The 19516-nt window shown below is 41.3% G+C and overlaps 1 protein-coding gene and 2 non-coding genes across 3 annotated transcripts; 2 read left to right on the top strand and 1 right to left on the bottom strand.

Moving 5' to 3' along the window:
* Positions 1 to 3803: 3803 nt before the first annotated feature.
* Positions 3804 to 3875, top strand: trnap-cgg. Its single transcript has one exon. It is a non-coding gene; the product is annotated as a tRNA-Pro (tRNA).
* Positions 3876 to 4092: 217 nt separating this feature from the next.
* trnap-agg lies at positions 4093 to 4164 on the bottom strand. Its single transcript has one exon. It is a non-coding gene; the product is annotated as a tRNA-Pro (tRNA).
* A 561-nt stretch (positions 4165 to 4725) lies between these two features.
* Positions 4726 to 10481, top strand: LOC118783288 (52 kDa repressor of the inhibitor of the protein kinase-like). The gene is made up of 5 exons (XM_036537072.1): positions 4726 to 4985; positions 6191 to 6311; positions 7003 to 7110; positions 7943 to 7979; positions 8071 to 10481. Exons 1-5 carry the CDS (start codon positions 4897 to 4899, stop codon positions 9957 to 9959), a joined length of 2244 nt encoding a protein of 747 aa, XP_036392965.1. The 5' UTR covers positions 4726 to 4896; the 3' UTR covers positions 9960 to 10481.
* The last annotated feature ends 9035 nt before the right edge of the window (positions 10482 to 19516 follow it).

Genomic DNA, 19516 nt, shown 5'->3' with positions numbered 1-19516 from the left:
GTTTTCTTCCTTTGCGCTCTTAGGTAGAAGCTTATCGCTTGTGCAAGTGTAAAAAGAGGAACTGTTCTGAGATCAAGCCTATTCATCTCATTCCCCTTCACACTACATGGCCCCCTGGTTATGTTTGATCGGCAAGTTCTTAATTAGAGCGATCCTACGCTTCACTGCCTCCTGAGGTTGCAAGAGTGTACGTCTATGATGCTGATGACGTTGTATTTTGACTCAAATTGAAACCGCCGCACAGATAATAATCAGGCTTCACTGCATTTGCTATCTCAACCCGAAGTGAACACACGTCAGTTGACGGTTGTGTTCATCAAGGACAAAGCAATAAGCATTTGAATTTAAAGCCTGTTAATGTGTCACAGGGACTTGAAAGATACTGGAAGTCCTATCACACCTGTGTCAACACCAATACTGTCTCAACCACACCTGCGTTTAATGAGTTTAGGATCAGGCAACATTGACGGGAGCCCAGACCTGGGTACACAATGTGACTCTGTCTAACCCAAACACATAACAGGTAAAATGTTGTTAAATACAGGAAATAATAATATTGCAGGTGCACCAATGACATACAGTAGCACTCACTCAGGGGCATAAGCCTTGCCCAATACACTTTACAGGACAGTAATGAAAATACAAATACTAAATCCGCAATGCCTAAAAGGAGGACAAGTGATAGTGAATAACAGGAACAAAAACATTTTCTGCAGAAATAGCCATGTATGACCAACACATCACAAAGGACAACTGATACAGAGGAAGGCTATGTAAAATCCAGTTTGGTGATGATGATGACATTAACAATTCTTATTATTAATTTTCATCAGCTGTTTGTCTGTCTTGTGTGTTGGAGGATGACTGCTGTAGGTAGAGGTCAAAGGAGTGGAGTAGTGGGTGGGGTAGGAGCCAGTGGTTTGGTAGTCCTCTGACTGGGTGCTAAAATCTCCCAGGAGAAGAAGCAGGGCCCATTGTTGAATTACATAGGCTACAGTTTCCTTTTTTTTCACGTTACCCCTTTATACAGCTGGATATTTACTGAGACAACTGTAGGTTAAGTACCAAAAGTACAACAGCAGTAGCCTAGCAGGGAATTGAACCAACAACCTTTTGGTCATGAGCGCTGCTCCTTACTACTACACCACTATCAGTGGACTGCCAACTTGTGGTGGCAAATGTGCATTTTTCATGGCATTAAGCAGGGGCCTATTACATCTACCCACACAATCTCTTAGAGCCCTATGAGCCCAAAATGGCGAAAATGCATATTCTGGAAGACTTCACTCCTTGGAAAGTCAGGTTGCAGCTGGATCTTGTGCTTGTGACCCAGAGGAAGACACTCTTCCATTTGGACCAAAAGTAGAAACCAGTGCTTTAGTGCATTGCTTTTTAATTTATCTCTGCAGAAACTATATATTTCACTGTTAAAACACTTCAGAATTTACTTCTTTGACTGGTGGATAAGAATAAAAATTCACTATCTGGTGACAGTCTCAGTGGGTATGTATTTACCCATTTCATCACAGAAAAAGATTAGATATTGGCCATGGCTACATAGCTTCACTTCAACAAATGTAGCAAAACAACCTAACAGTAGCATTGCATTATAGTAGACATCAAATAAGTGGCCAGAGCAATGTACTGTCTCACTAGCCACTGAAATCAGAATGCCATTGTATTTACTATAAGGAGACACTGGCCTGGTAGAATGGCCAATCTGGTCATTTTAGTATGCCTACTGCAACTGGCTTCACAAATGCATACAGAAATCACTCTGAGATCCCGCTTCTTGCAGGACAACTGAAATGTATATATAAATTACCTTGCAACAAGGCATCACCATCCATAGCATTTCTACCTTTCCTGTCAAAGGGGAGTGCCATTTCAGGACATGTTCTGAAGGAAATTGAGGTTGTCTCAACAGAAGCAAAGCTGGATAAACTTTAATGAAATTTCTGACACTTGTTTCTGCCATCACCTCAGTTCATATATTTATTATACCCAGTAGTGTTGCACCTCATGCAAGAATGTGACTATGCCGCCCCCTGCAGGACATATGCTGACCACATTTATGTGTGCATTTCGTTGTACAATGTGCAATGACAATAAAGGCATTCTATTCTATTCTATTCTATTCTATTCTGTTCTTTGGATTATCATAAACTCTGGCTCTGGCTGTTGTGAGCCTTTTCTGAACGTGTGCCAGAGAGAAACAGGGTCTGGACAGGTTCACTGGAAATCCAGTGGACAGCTTATTACTCTCAGTATAAGACAATGAAGCAGAAGGGGGCACAAGAAGACCTGACCCCTGGACACTGCTGATGATACAAAAGGAAAACATCCTGGGCAGACATGGCTAGGACAAAAAAAGGAGAAAGAGAAAATCAAAATATACCTGTGCGCTCTCATTGCCTCCATTTCAATGAAAAGACAAAATGCATCACTGAAAAGTGCTGGGAAAACCTCCAATGTGTGTTGAGGAACCAAACATCAAAATGTCAGACACATACAGTCTCATACAGCGAAGTGTCCTGAACGTTTCATTCCTGGCTGGAATAGGGGCTTTTCAGTGAGGAGTAAAAACAAACCCTGGTTATCTTGAGAACCAAACTCTGTGGACTGCAGTGCAGAGGTTTCCAGGGGCTGTATGCATGACAATCGGGCACAAGGGAAAGCTGAACGCGTCATCTGCGATACTGTACAATCTGGAGCAGCTTTCTGAACTGTTGCTGACTTGCTGTCTGGATGGAGCCGTGCCAATGTCAGCAACAATAGGGTTTGTACCACGTAACATCGTAGCCTACTCTATGTAGTATTATTAAGACTAAATTATAACATATTAAATTCTTTTAAGGAGGAAGACACATCCAAATTGTACATTTTTATGTCAGGGGTCTACCTACTGTATGCACTTTTGTAAGTCGCTTTGGATAAAAGCGTCTGCTAAATAAATAAATGTAAATGTAAATGTCTTGCTCCTATTTAGTCCAAGGCTAAATAAGTACGGATATCGTGGTATACTATCGTGGTAGCACGTTTGGGCGAATTCGTACATCCTCTTGGGACAATTAGTTCAGCTTCGTTTCGCGACTAGTACACAACTTTATTGCACCGGTTAATGTAGTATGATAAATACACATTTATGTACCTATATTGCACATTTATGTACCTATATTGCACTGACAACAATGTAATGAATATAACGAATTAATGCTATTTATTGTATTAGCCTGCTTCTCACTGAACGGGTACCTACGACTAACTGTAACTGAACGTCTCTGTCCGTTCAAAGAATCAAGGGAAAGATGTTATACTGTTGCAAACATCTCAGATGATTAGATACTGCGTTTGTTGAGAAAGGTGCAGAGTCCTACATAAAGTCCAACGGGCAGAATACAATTCAAACGCAGGAACGACTTTGCCACGCAGGAACAATGCTAACTAGTTAGACAGATACAATCCTTAAAACCTGCAAAAATTGCCTGCGACAGCGGAAAATTCATGCATAAAGTAGGTCGATAAATCATCAGCTCCCATCAACGGTCAGTTAAAAAAAATACTGAATCGGAGGCGCACAGACTGGCTAACCAGATTAGGGAATGCGTAATGTGGTAGACTAGCCTAGATTAGCTCCCGCGCAAGTGAGTTAGGGAAAATGTTGGGAAATATTTATGAATGTTTATGATTGAATAACCACAGAAAGAGCTGGCTCTGATCGTATAACACATAAACTGATAATATAGTACATATGTCAAAGTAGTGTGATTCCTATAGCTACGTGTCACTTCCCAGGGATGACTGGCTCGTTGGTCTAGGGGTATGATTCTCGCTTCGGGTGCGAGAGGTCCCGGGTTCAAATCCCGGACGAGCCCTACTTTTAACAGCATAATATATATGTACATATAAATATATGTACAATGCGTACTGTGAACTAATTGAAGGTCGTCGTCGTTTGAATCACGTATGTTCATTATGAAATTACAAATGTCCACGGCAAGAAAAACAGAATACGCAGTATTATTCACAAATGCACCATTCCCATTGTTTCTTCTTTCATGGAACTGTTCATAACCATTTTTCCGTAAAAGCGGGCTCGTCCGGGATTTGAACCCGGGACCTCTCGCACCCTAAGCGAGAATCATACCCCTAGACCAACGAGCCGGATGACATTAGCATTCTTAATGTAGACCAACGAGTCTGATGGCCTTTTCCACAATACCATGGATATTTCAAAGACAACTGTCAACCTGTCTGCTTTATTGACACTATTAATATTCAATAGATCCAGCATTTAAGGGCATTTATTTAGCTATATAATGGTAACAATAACAATTGTGAAGCCCTGAAACAGCCTACAGTCAATGATGAATGTGGTGGAATTGCTCAGCACATGTAATTTAACACTGACTAGAGTCATCGGCGCATCACATTCTTCAAAACGGGCATAACACAATACTGCCAGTTAGCTAACCGTAGCTAACACCGTAAAAATCTTATTTCGATGTTTAACGCTGGGCGCTGGGCATTTTTTAGGTTTCTCGGGTGTGACGGTCCGCCATCCCAGTGCCTCACGATACAAATGCATTATGGGACGGAGGCGGACTCAATCGCCATCTACTGATAAAGGCTTTGGCCCATTGCCGACACATTACAACTGCATTATGGGACGGGGGCGGACTCTTCGTTTTAATCGCGCAAACCCAGCTGTAGAGGAATCCTCCAGGCCACAGAAAGCAGTATTGCGCGCTTTTCATTGCCGCCGTTTTCCCCCCAAATATAGAACGAATTAATAAATTAACAGTGTTTGTAAATAATTGGATTTAACGGAAGTCGGTATTGTTGGAAATCACTGGTCTAGCCAAAAATTGGGAGGCTCCAATGATTTGGTGAATAATGCCGAATTTTTGCGCGGCCCCGAATTGCACTAGGAAAAGCACACAGTCGGACTTGGCTTTTTTTAGGTTTCCCAGAGACCCGCAAAGGTAAGTTTGAAGTGAATGTGATAAACTGTGAATGTACTGTCCAGCTATAAAGAGTTAACAGTCGATAAATGCATTGAATATAAAATCAATGTTGCTAGCGAACTTGGTGGCTAGCGAGCTACAGATGCAGAACCCCATGTTTCTGGTTTTAGCCTCTTAGCTAGCTAGCTTCCTAGCTAGTAACGTTTTATGGTCTATATTAACTGGTTTTGTAATAGAAGCATAGAATTGGAATGATGGCAACGTTAGTGGGTAGGTCACTCGATACTTTGCCATGCAACACAAGACGTGCTTACAACTTTAACCGACAAATGGCTGAGAGAGAACCATGAATCTGACGCTAAACATCCGCCAGCTAGCAACCCCTTCATTCACTGTGCCTGCTTCTAGCAGTCTGGGTACCTAGAGTTCGCTGCCTGTTAGATCCGATGTGTTTTTACCTCTGTCTGCAGAATACAACAATATTTACTTCAGCGCGGAAATGGGACGTCATACGTGCACGGCAGCGAGCTAGTAACAGATAACCGAATTGCTGCGTAACGAGCCTGTTTTGGATCAAGCTAGCAACTCCAGAGGCTCGGTGTAGAGTCTTGATCTACCGTTACATTATCTCGGCTTCCCTATTCACCAAGTCCATCATTGCAGCGTATTGTTGCGCACAGTCCGCATTGATTAACACAAATCATTAGCCCTAGTCTCCACGTGTCTGCGCTAGCACTTACTAGCCTGCCACCTGAATCAGCCTCCTACCCAAAGCTTCCTTATTTCATTGGCTGATCCTTCCCATCTAATCTCCAACGGCGGCTTTCCAGTAAAAAAATGATGATGAATCGTTCATGGTTGTTTTTTTTTAACGTGCGCAGGCAACATTTTTTAAGTTAACAACACGGATTTGTCTGGTCGTCTTATCTGTTAACTGAGCTGAAAACGTTCAGTCTCACTGCCAGTCGACAGCAAGCGGTCCAGCGGGCATCACGTTGCACTACAGGCGTATTCATATTGAAAGCGTCACTTTTTTGACGCGTGCATTTCATATTTTGGAACAGTTTCTGTTTTTATACGATCATTATTTTCATTGGGATCAAGAAAGCATAATTTGCAGAAATTGCACCACAAACATTAGCAAGCATTTGGAGATTAGCACGCAGTCAGCTGAATTGGAACGTGTGTGTGTGTGTGTACAAACTGTTTCCCCCCGTGTTCAGATGCCAGCTGTGGGTGGAGAACTGCCGTCGCGCAGACCTGGAAGACAAAACGCCCGACCAGCTGAACAAACATTACCGGCTCTGTGCCAAACACTTCGAGCCGTCGATGATCTGTAAAACCGTAAGTACGGGAACAAAGCGTGTCCATAGCTGTGTTTGTGCCCGAATCTCAGATTTGCTGTGAGGCGCAAATTCTGATGGTGGCCGTTCAAAATGAACTTGCAGTCGCCTATGTTGTGGTATTTGTTTTATTTATGTAAAGGATATGCGGTTGCTTTCAAAATTAATTTTTAAATTGATGTGCCCCTCAACAGGTCAGATTCAAACCAGTGTATCCAATCCCACTGACACCTTTCAGAAATGTTTAGTTCACATTTAGTTCTTTTGAGTAAGAATGTCATATTTTAGCAACCTCACAGACTGAGAGCTTTATGTTTCCAGGTATCAGCTGTTTGCTCTGAGTGCACATGCACATATCTGGCCTGTTATTTTGTACCAGATGTACTTTGTACTTACCCCTTATAAGTCCCTCTGGATAAGAGCATTTGCTAAATGATTGTAATGTAATGTCTATGTGACTGTTTTCTTTATCAGCTGAAATGTTGACTAACTCTGTCATTCAGAATTATTGTATCTGGAATACAGCTTTATTCAAAATAATGTATTCTGCACATGTGGTTTATAAGACTTTGAAGCATTTGTGACTCTTACATGTTTCAAGTAATATCTGAGAAATTTAGTGCCTGTAATTAAGTGACCCATCCTTGATCTTCACTGTATTTTCAACTGGTTTTGGTTCCTTGTTTTTTCAGAGCCCATATAGGACAGTACTGAAAGACACTGCTGTTCCAACAATATTTGACCTAACCAGCCACCTGAATAATCCACATAGCAGACACCGCAAACGGATAAAAGAACTGGTATGATCTATTTCTTTTTCATTGGTATGCTTCTTGAAATGATTTTAGGCCTCTTTCTGACTTTGCTTTCAGCTCATGGATGAATGATTCCCATTGCAGGGAGCCTTGATTGGTCGGTACAGTGCATGCACAGAATGTTTCCTGTGGTTGCTTAAAAACAGGAACTCACCATGCTGGTGTTATTGCATAAGGTCCAACTCACTCAAGGTTTGCAAACATTACAAATACAACACAGCGCATAAGTGCCACCATTAAAATCTACCAACTGACTCTTAACCCCTCAGGTCCACACAGTCAACTTGCAAACAGCCAAGCATGAGAGTGACAGAATATTTGAACATCAGTGGCAAAGTAATTAGTAGTAGCAAACTAGCTTTCATGGACAAACCCACATAAAATGAAGTATGAGCATTTAATTGGTCATTTAGCTACAGTTCTCAGTAGCTATATGAAAGAACAAAGATGTCACTTGACACATTGTAAGAAAGTGAAATGAAAGATCAGGAATCACTTCATTTGTCTGAGGTGTCAGAAATGTTGTAATCACTTGTTACATACACTTCATGAGTCTGTGTGTCTCTTGCAGTGGTTCCCAAAATATGTGACATGGAATATTTTCCCCTGGTTGTAGTTGTTCTGTTACCTGAAACAGTCCAAGAACCACTGTTCTGTAGCATCTGAGGTTAATATATTTTTTAAAGAATGTAACATTCACATTAAAATCGTTTGCAAGCTTCAAGTAATGTGAGAGCAAGAGAGCTACTTCAGGCCTGCCCCCTCATGAGTCTCATTACTTTGGCGCTTAGAAAAAAATGTTTGTTTTTCTAAACAGACTGAAGAGGACATAAGGAGAATGAAAGAGAGGAGACGTGAGTGCCACTTCTTTTCTTTTTTATTTTATTCATTTATACTTGACAGCAAAATAGAGACTGATCATCGTTTCCTTCTTTTATCCCCAAGTGGAAGCCGCTCGTGACCAGTCCCAGAATAAAGAAAATGAAACCAGCGAGAGCCAGGACAGTGCTGGCACCAACGAGGACGTGCCCTCTCTGAGCCCGGAGGAGAAGGAGCTCCGGGACTACCTCAAGTCCCTGTTCGAGGTCATCGTGGTGATCGGCAAGCAGAACATCCCGCTGAACGGCCACCTGGAGGTGGAGGAGGACAGCGAGTGCTTCACGCCCAGCAACTTCCAGGCCCTGCTGGAGTACCGCATCAACGCCGGGGACGAGGTGCTCCGCAGGAGGTTCGAAACCACCGCCGTCAACGCCGAGTACTGCCCGTCCGGCCAGCAGCGGCGCATCCTGGAGGTGTGCGAGAGCTGCGTGCGGGAGGAGCTCCTGCAGGAGGCCAGAGACGCCCGCTTCTTCTCGTTGGTCACCGGCGATCTGGCCGACTTCCCCGAGGGGCCCCACATCCCGCTCTTCCTGCGCTTCGTCGACCAGTCCCACTTCCTGCGGGAGGAGTTCATTGAGTTCCTGCCCTTCGAGGGGGACGAGGAGGCCCTGACAGAGCGGCTGGTGGCCCAGATCACCGAGAAGTGGGGGCTGAGCATGGAGCACTGCCGTGGCCAGGCACATGTTGGCTCCGGTGTCTTTGCTGGCAAAATCAAAGCCGTCGCCATCCGGCTGATGGAGAGGTACCCGCTGGCCGTGTACACGCCCTGCTCCACCTGCGCCCTGAATGTTTACCTGGCGAACAATCTGCTCCTCACCGGGGTTCAGGTGGTGATGTCCACTTTAAAAAGGATCGGCTTGTTCTTCAGCAAGTCGCCCTTGCTGCAGGCCGAGCTGGACCACGCCATCTCCATCTTCTATCAGGGCAACGAGGAGAAGGCGAACAGCCTCAAGGAGACCTGCCGCCTCGGCTGGACGGAGAGGCACGACGTGTTCGAGCTGGCTGTGGACCTGCTGGAGTCTCTCCTGCTCTGCACGGACAGCATTCACGACAACGAGGACTTGAAGTGGAACGACCGGATCACCAGCGAGGCGTACACCATCTCCGAGGCCCTGGCCGACTTTGAGTTCGTGGTGACTCTGGTGGTGCTGAAGAACGCCCTGTCCTTCACCAGGGCGTTCGGCAAGAACCTGCAGGGGCAGACCCTGGATGTGTTTTTCGCCGCCAGCAGCCTGACGGCGGTCCTGCACTCGCTCAACGAGGTCATGGACAACATCGAGGTCTACCACGAGTTCTGGTTCGAGGAGGCCGTCAACCTGGCTGCGGCCATGGAGATCCCGGTGAAGGTGCCCAGGCTGTACTTCAGGAAGCAGCGCACCGAGGCGGGGGTGGAGATCCAGCCCGAGAGCTACTTCAAGGAGTACCTGACCGTGCCGGTGGTGAGGCGCATCATTCAGGAACTGAAGGAGGTGTTCTCCGAGAACCACCTGAAGGCGCTGAAATGCCTGTCGCTCGTCCCCGCCGTCATGGGCCAGCTGAAGTTCAACGCGTCGGAGGAGAGCAACGCGGACTTGTACAGGAACGACCTCCCCAACCCGGACACCCTCCCTGCCGAACTGCACTGCTGGAGGATCAAGTGGAAACACCGAGGCAAGGAGATCAGCCTGCCCTCAACCATCCACGACACCATCCAGCTGGCCGAGGTCAAGTTTTTCCCCAACGTCTACGCCTTCCTCAAAGTGCTCTGCACGCTGCCAGTTCTGAAGCTGGAGAACTCCAAGTGCGAGGTGGCCTGGAAGCGCATGAAAGCGTACCTGGCGGACACACCTGTGAACCACAGGTCCAAGAGCCTGGCGGTGCTCAACATCAATTACGATGTCAAGCATGACTTGGAAGTGATGGTGGATGCCTACATTAAAATGTACCCAGAGAAAGAGGACGAGTCACTCGAATGAGGCTGGACAGGGAAACGAGGTTGGGTGAACTGTATGCCTTTTGCCTGGTTGGCTCGCGCGAATGTTAAGCTTCACTTGACATTGAAATGTACCCAGCAGGAAACGATGACATTGGAATGACTGAGTATATGGCTCTGCGTTTAGGACTACTTCATCTTTTGTATAAGTAAATGTTTATTTAACTTTTGACAGGTTTTTACCAAATGTGTTTTCCATGCCTTTTGCCTGTTTTTGGCAATTCATAATGTTATTTCAGATTAAATTGGTCCATCATAGTCTTCTGCTCATAGCTCTGGCTTCTGTCGTTGTCACTTTTTATTGCAGTGTACAGAATAAAATCTTGTCAACACTTGTGGCAGAAATACCTTTTCAGTGCTCTGTACTGGCTCAGCAATTTTGAAACATGACAGTCAACAGGTTTACGACGTCATCATGGGTTTATGATTACAATGAATCATTTTCAGTTTATTTTTGGTTATGTTTGTTTTAGAATATCATACTCCTGTTAGAATCAAATTTATGTGTCCATCCTCTCAGATATTAATCTCTTCAACAGACTGCTAAACATTTCATATCATTATCTGTTCAGAGAGAGAATTGTTGTTTTGTTCTAACTTGCTCTAAGTAAAATCTAACCCTTAGGTTACTCTGTAATAACAGCTGTGGAAAGGTACTGTATGGGAGTCATTCAGGATGGTGGAATTGATGAACTTTCAGAGGTAGGCCTTTAAGAACTGGGCCGTTGGAAACATTGTGGCCCTAGGTTTGTGTAGAGTGTGTTGTATGTCATTGTTTTGCCTCCAGGAACGTTGGAACCTTATTAAATGGGAACAGAGTGTGATGTAAAATGCAGTTTTAATTGTAAGTCACTCAGGATTAAGATGTCTGCTCAGTAAATAAAGACAGATTATGATTGTGTTACATTGCCAGTCCTTTGGCAGTAGTAGGCATTAATTGTTTGAAGTATCATTTTGATGAAAGTCATTTCCAGCATTTGTGTTTGGAGAAAAAAAAATATTGTAAAAAAGTGCAGATTGCTGGCAAATCATGAAATGTTGTGTAGCAAGCCATACTAATTACGATAATGTTAACAGAAATCTTACTGATGTAGCTTTTCTGATGGTATTAATGGATAAATTATTAATTAGTAAATGATGTACAATTTTATATATATATGTTACTTAGCTCACTGATTGAAGAGTAGTGGTGTTCCTAATCTTGCACTGGGAAGATCATCCTATTTTTGATCCAGTCCATTACAGACTTATGGCAGTTGGTGATTGATTGTGTTTCTTAACAAACCACAAGGGGGCGTAATCTCCTTCCTGAAAGAAGATTTCATGCATGAGGACAGTTGGGTAGAGTGTTCCAGGAACTGATCGCAAACATTGCCCATCTCACATGGAGCACTGACTCCACAGTGGTCTTCATGTAGTAAGAACCTTTAGGATGCTGTGTGTCCACAGTGCTAGATCTCTGCTAGGTGTCCTAATGCTCCACAGAATGGAACTGGTCAAATGGACATCTAGCCACACAATGCTGTCATTTCTTTAGTAGTAAATACAGAGTAGAAAAAGAGATTCCAGGTTCTGTTTGCATCAGGCTAGTCGTTCTTCCAAATCATTTTGAGGGGTCCTTTTAGATAGTATATTAGAAGAATTACCTGGAAACCTGACCAGGTCTGTGTTTCAGATTTGTCACCTTCAGTTTTTGCTATGTTTAAAAAATAATGTGCAGAGGTGTCAAAATTAGTATTTTTACACCACAACGATCCACCAACCCCCACAGTTAATTCTGCAGTCACCAGTGAAGCTCCTGGTTTCAAAACATCAGACTGTCACTCATTGAAGGAACACATAAATTAGGTTTTTGCACATTGCAGAATGTTTTATGTAACATTTAAGGGCAAACAGCCTGGAGAGGTTGTACAGCGGTCAGAGATGTAATGGCCTAATTGCACATGAACAGGGTTACTTATGAGCCAAACTCTTCACTGTAGTGGTCTGATGCCAGCGTATCGCGGTGCTGCCCAGAGTACTGTAGGTTATTTAATTGTGTGTGAGTATAATTTGCACAGGCATTTATTTGGAGTTGTACTCTAGCTTAACCAGTGCCTTTTTGTCTGTTGGCATGTATAACCTTGTGTTGAAATTACTGATTTTAATTACATCAAGCATAGATAAACATTTTTCGATAACCTGCCTAAAAAGTCTGTGGGAAAAAGAATAATGGAATTACATCATATTTATGGGCTCATTTACTGAGGACTCAACAAAAACGTGTTTCTCAAGTTTAATAATTTAATAATAACACATTTTTCACAAGGGGATGCAATAATAATAAATGTTAAATGTAACCTTAGTTTACCTATGTTAGTGATAGATATTTTAGAAAAAGCAATATTTAGTAACGACTTTGTAGAAGTATTTTGCTATATAACTTAGGCATCATCATAACTTAGGTCATCAATAGGCATTAAATTCCCATATAAATAGATCTGCAATTATTCAGAACACTTGTGCAATGAAAATGAAATTTTTCAGTTTTTCAAGTTCATATTTATTTTGTATTAATCTGTAATATTAATAGATTTTCTACTCTTTCCTAATTCATTTCATGACAGTGAATTAATCAGGAAGCATGGTAGTGTAGTATACGTTACCATTTAAGAAACTGTTTGATAAATTACACCTGTACAAACACTGCGTATAGACTCTGATGTCTAGTCAAGTATGTCCCAAAACCTTTTTAGGGTAAATTAGGTGACTAATTAATTATGCCCGTGCCATACAAATACAAACAAAATTCATAACTCTGCCCATGCTGGAAAAAAAAATCTTTTAGGGAAGTATGAATTTGAATGACGTGGACTCATGGAATCGTTCCAGTGAGATAGTGATATTGACATCTAAGAAACAATGCCATGTCCATCGTGTTTGTATAGGTTATATAGGTACACCTAGGCAGGTACTTAGCTATAGGTATGCTTGGGCAGCTAAGTGTTACATATTTACAGGGTGAAACGGCCCCTGTTTCTCCTTCATGATGTAATTAAGAGCGTCTGCTGTTCTCATCTGTAATGTGCAAGTGGCTGCCAGATTATATTCGCTTTGAATGCGCAGAGAAATGCTTTGACAGAAAAATAACTCGACTAATTTGAATAAATGTTGACATAATCATTTTTTTCTGCATTCAGTTCAGAGCACTACCTCTGTATATGACAGAGAGGCAACATAATTAGAGGCTTACTGTATTTGGAAAAAAAATATGAGGAATTTTGTTTACGTTGTGAGTGCATACATAATGCTGCACAGCTGGGGGTATGCAGTTCATTTTGCCTTTGTGTTTCTGAATTTCGTCATGGTCTGATTTTTATTATATGAAGGAGAAGCTTTTGCTACTTGTGTTAATAGAGCAGTTTTGCTTTTGTGCTATGAGTTTTAAGAGATGACAATGGTAATCTGGGAATTACCTGGGAAATACTATTGCCTCATACAGATTGGTAAACCCTGTTACTAGCCATTTTGAGAAAGGTAGATTTCAGCTTTTTCAGTGTTTGAAAGTGTTTCAAACTGAAAGTGTTTCAGTGATGTCTAACTTCTACACCACAGATGATGATTAAATTCTGATTAAAATCAACTGTGGGGGGGGGGGGGGGTGAGAATAGTGAGCGGTGATGATGTCACAAAGCATAAGCCCAGGAGTCAAATTACACCGAAAACATGTCTTTCCTCATAATTCCCTGGAACTCTAAATCGCAACACAAATTTCACCTTTCAAATAGTGGAGAGGGAGTAACCCGATCATCTCAAATCAAACTCCAATCCCTATAAATATAAAATTACTAGAAAGGTGGAAAGGTTGATCTGATTGGTGTAATACTGCCCCCTCCTATATGGCACACAGTAGAAATACACACAAAGGGCTTCTCTCGCCTTACATTATTAGATTTGAAATGAAACAAACACTCCAATCTGATCCTGTGTATAATAGCTAATAAAAAGTCTGTGCGTACCTCATCATTGCTTTCATGTTTTTTATCCAACAGAAATTTAACAGTATTAAGGCATATTTCATTTTTTTGTGCTGGGGTTTTAAAGGATTCACCAGCAGTCAGAAATATACATTGTGAAAATCATTATTATCTTCTGAAAATAAACTTTAGGATGCTGAATACTTGATACAATATCCAACATGAAATAGAAAATTAGCAATACAATTACTTTAAATATTTGCAAGAATGTGAAATTGAAATGTATGCATTATTAAAGCCTTCATCTAGAAACTACTCTCATGTATGTAACTGCAGGTTAGACACTTTCATAACAGATTGATTCAAACAGATTAATGGTAGAAAAATGTAGCTGTATGGTTTAGTCTGAATTGCTCATTACATAAGAAGTAATGCTTTCAGGTCTGGTCAGGAGACTTAGCATTGCAGTAACTGAAACCAAATGGTCTGCTTGCTCATGGCTCTGTTTCCTGGCTTTGGCTGCATTTTTTCCCTGAGGAGAAACCTTGCAGAAAGTCAGTTTAAGATCTCTGGCTTTCCCTGGGAGAGCGGTTAAATGCTTGTTGTATGTGGACATAATTACAGACGGCCCTACACCGATGCCTTCCATCAGTAGTGAACCAAGGCCAGAAAGGAAATTTGCTTGTCTTAATGAGAGAACAAGTATTTTGCTCAGACAGTCAAGGAGTATGGTAACATTATTTGTACCTTTCTAGTAAGCATGGTGCAGATGTTGGTTCCATTTTAGGCTGTTTTTGGTCATTTGTGACACCCAGGTTAATGTAAGGATTTAAGTAAGAAAAGAAGGCTTGGAGAGAGGAAGGCCAGTGATCACGCTTGTAAACCATGACACTGCAGGTTTGCACTACCGGTTTGTGATAAGCACTTGCAACACCCCCTGCTGGGCAGTCATTGACCTTGCAAGTACACAGGCCCTGGTGATAGGTAAGGAGTCAGGTCTCAAACAGAGGCAGGCTGCTCAGTTGGAGTGATGTCATAATGTGGAACAGCTGTTTTTTGTGGGTGCAGTACTAATTAGTAAATTCTAATGATAAAAGCAGAAGAGCTATTGTAGAATCAGGCAAATGTAGGGTTAATTTAAGTGTTAATTTCATCTCACTGGTAATGCCTTACTGCCTTCTTAAGTGTTTTGTTGGTTACAGAGTAATATCAATGCCCTACCACTCCGAATACCATTACCGAAGTCCTGTTTCTGTCTCAATCCATGTCCTGTCGTTGCATGCTTGTTCAGAGCTGATTATGAGAAATCACTCATGTTTCACTGTTTAAAAGAGATGTCCACATGCCCTTTACTTTCATTAACTCTTTTTCAAACACAGACCACAGGCAAACAAAAAAGTCATTTAGTAGGGACTTTGAATAAGAGACTTCATGTTTGGATTTAATAATCATTCAAAGAGAGGAGGCAAGGAATAGCCTATTTATTTAGCATGTGATACCCAGCAGCAAACAAAGAATACACAAAGAACTTGAAATTTTGTGGTTGACATATGCGCTGTATATTGTATGGGCAACATATGTATTTCCACAGACCACCCAAGCAATTTCAGTCTAGAATTTTATAGCCACTTAAAGATTGAATCCAGGCCTTAGTTTCCTTTTGAGCAGTGAAAAGACATCCATGGAACTTTCTAACACCAAAGCACCGTCTTAAGCATAAACTTAGACTTAGACTTAGACTAACAACTGTCACAGTGTGTGCTGTGTCACCCTCCATGTCAAATGTGGTTTACCATCTCCCACCAAATCAGAATTTCATGGTAATGTGACCTGGGATATAGATGATGACAAAGTGCATGCTCTTGGTGGTTTATACTGGTTGGCGTAAGTGTTTATGAATGGTTATGTTGTTCTAACGGAGGTGTTACGTAATTTTGTGTCACTCTGCAAAGGAAGTGTTAGCACATCATCACAATTGCCTTTCAATGCTACATGAAAATCTTCAAGTCAAGGTGTGATCCAGGAATCTACCCCACAGTGCGTTCATTTTCCAACCTTTCAAAAAGAGGGTCAGTCAGGAAGTATAGATCTCCACACAAAGCATGCTGGGGTCCTTGAATACCATCTTCGGAATGGGCCTCTCATTGTAGATAGAAATTATAACCAATATACGAAAAGATAAAATGTTCTCATTCTTTCAAAAATTAGAATTGGCAAACAGTTTGAGATTGGTTCAGTGTGGTTGTGCAGGAGTGAAAACAGTGAATACACCATAAAAAGCATCTGTGATGGTCCTGGAAAGAACCAGGAGAAATCACAACCTAAGGACATTGTTTGGTCAGACATACAAAGTAATCATAATTTTGCCTGTAAAGGCTGTTGATTTGGCATGCGCTTGGAAGATGCAACTCAACACTTTCCTCGCGGCTGCACTTTCATGCACTACGAGAGGTCTTCCAGAAAACAAAATCCACTCCAAGATTCAATTGGATCTACATGTGAAATGATGATGTGAGGTAAACAACTGATAATCTCTCAGAGTACAGCCTGAGGTGTGCTTTATTATGTGCAGCACTGATGTCTTTGTAAAATTACACCGGTGTTTATCACAAATCTCTTTTAATATTCGATTGAAAGCACAGCCATGTGCTGTTTACGGACGAAGGGTGTGTTATTAAGCCAACGCAGCTTTTTCCATATCTTACATATTAAGGAAATATCTCGCCATCTGGAGCACCAGAGACGACTGTTTACATCGTTGCCAAAATGAAGACTGGGCTATAAACCCCACAGACCTCAAAGTCCCCAAAAATCTGACTGCTAATAAGCTCTAGAGGGAGTGTGTGGGATCTTGCATTCAGACATCCAGTTTCAATAAATCGCAGCCCTCATAAACACGACGCTTTTCCAAGCAAACCGTGTTTGTGTCTCTGTGCCAGATTTCCCCCATTGTTTTTCCAAGCCAAAGGGTCCGCTGCTTTTCAAGAGTTTTGTCAAAGGAAATACCTATTACAGTTCTTCCCAGACTCCCAGTAACCACTATTTTCTGATGACACTCCAGTTCAATAGGTATTTCCCCCAAATCAGAAACAGAAAGCAGCCCATGTGTGGGAGAAAAACAGGGTTTTGCTTTGCAGATACCAGGACTGGTACAATGATGACTTTGCATAATGGCAGTTTACATGGGAACTGGATGAATGGACTATCACTCAAAAAAAAAAAGAAAAAAATTCAGGCCACACTGACTTTTAAGGCAACCAGCTGCCCGCTTTCCTTTTAAGTGCCCTCGTCTTTTCAGCAGCGTTCTCCGTATGAAAAATTTAGTAAATTCGAAAAGGTTCTGCAGCTGGTTGTCTTATATTTTAAACCACATTAATATGAAATTAAATTGAGGATTTAATTTCTTTCAGTCTACTTCAGTGCATCCCAAACATGACTGCATTTTTGAGGTAACTTAACGAAATGTAGATATAAATCTATTTAAAGAACCTTTAATGAGTCAAATATGTTCAGAATAAATAGTAAAAATAATGGCAGTTTCTCTCTTAATATGCTTAACATCATGATTGTCCTTGCACAAATAATACTATGCTACCCAACTACTCTAATTCAACTCAGCGGATATCAGCACAATTTTATTACCATGCCAACTTGTTAGTGCAAGGTGGTTCTCCAAGGTGCATCTAGATTTTACGTTTGTGGAATAGCTAACTCATTGTTTCTACCCAGAATTGAACCTGAGTCACAGAGACGTAATGATATTTTGCCAGTAGAATGCAAAATCGTCCTTGAAAGCTCAAAATATTGTTCGTTAAAATTTAAAGACATGTACATATGTCTACAGGTAAAAGCTAAGTACATTTCTGTAGAATGTATTCATAAACCAAGAAAGATAAAGAACAAATACAGAAATTATGACACACAGAATAGAACACATGTTAAGGAGCACCCCATCTACACAAATTATATAGAATGTGTGCAAAAAGTGATATGCAAAACAATAGCTAAATTTTGTAAATTACAAACAGTAGTGACAGTCCTAATTGTAATATGAATGATCATAATCATTGCAACAACAGCAGTAGTAATAACCATCATAATCATAACCATAATAATAAAAACTCAATCATGGTCATAAATATAATGAACAGGAAATCCAGACTAATCTCTGCAGAATGGTCTATTTTTATCCAAGGTACATGTCAATAGCCTTCTATGACAATGGCAATGGCTTAAACTTTTATATTACCACTTAGGACAGTTTAAGCATTAGATGGTATTTAAACTGGGAAAACCGCCTCCTCATTTCAATTCACATTGTGTTTCAGGCTACTTTGAGTCCTCCAAGTTGAAGAGACCACCTGCTGTACTGCTGCCCTTTTTTGACCAGGTATTACACACATGTACATTAAAAAATCATAATAAAAAAACTTGTGTTCTTCTTATTTTAGTTACGTTTCTTTACTGGATTTCTATTCATGTTGGCTGAGAAACGTAAATGAAAAAATAAATCTGCGCCTGAAACTGGCATTTTATACCAATGAGGTTTTGTTGACCGTTGACATTGCTTTGCTCCACCCCCCGCTCCACCACCATCACCACACACACACTTTTTTTTTTTTTTTTTAACTTTGCAAAATGTATCGAAACAACACTACGTATTTAGACAGACTTTTGAAATCCATGTATGTTTTAATATATTTTTACAATGTAAAACCTGTCACTGCCTACTGCAGTTCATACTTTTGATTTTTTTTTATGCCATTTAAATTTAGTTCTCCATATTTGCCAAGCCAAGATGCAATATGAATTCATGTATTTAATTTAGCCCTCAGCACCAAAAGCCAAATGTATATCATAAAAATAAACCATAGAGCTGCGTGAGGGTGAGGGTTTAATTTTAAAAAATTGCTAAGTAGCATTGCGAGACTTTTCATGCGTAGGCTACTGTGTCCGACATGTCAAATTGGTCCGACAGACCATTATTCGATGTTATGCTAAAACACTGGTTCTGATTGCTCCTGGCACTGGTAAATATAACGTGCATGCATCAGCATGTGTACTCTTCCTCTCCGTTGATTTCCCTGATCACACATACAATGACACGGTTTCTGGATGAAAAATCTTAACATTGGTAAAACACGCTCGCTAATGAAGGTGAAAGGCATACAATTTTCTCCATTTAATAAGGCACCAGGATGTCTCCCTCGTATCCATTCAGATTTGAAATCATACCTCATGCCATACGAAAAGATCGTTACTCTGCGCTTCTAAAATTATCTGAAAGGAAAGTAAAGCCAGAAATTTGTCGAATTTTATATTCATCTGCACGTAGTCTAAACTTCTGTCACCAATTACCTTACCTCGATTAGTAAGGTTTATTAAGCAGGAAGTTCCACCTTTGAACATAAGTATTTGTGAGAATTTCAGAACAGCGTTTATCTGTGTAGCTGCAAACGGTCTAATGATCTAAAATGACAAAACACCAACTCTAGTCTCAGCGACCCAGGACACTCAAGGGATTGAGGTGAGCAAAAAGTGAGAACCAGGAACGACAGAAAGGCAACGTTGTACAGCACAGCAA

This window comes from Megalops cyprinoides, chromosome 9 (genome assembly GCF_013368585.1).
Source record: "Megalops cyprinoides isolate fMegCyp1 chromosome 9, fMegCyp1.pri, whole genome shotgun sequence".
Taxonomy (NCBI): domain Eukaryota; kingdom Metazoa; phylum Chordata; class Actinopteri; order Elopiformes; family Megalopidae; genus Megalops; species Megalops cyprinoides.
Note: the sequence above shows the minus strand (reverse complement) of the source record. Positions and strands in the feature narration are given on the sequence as shown.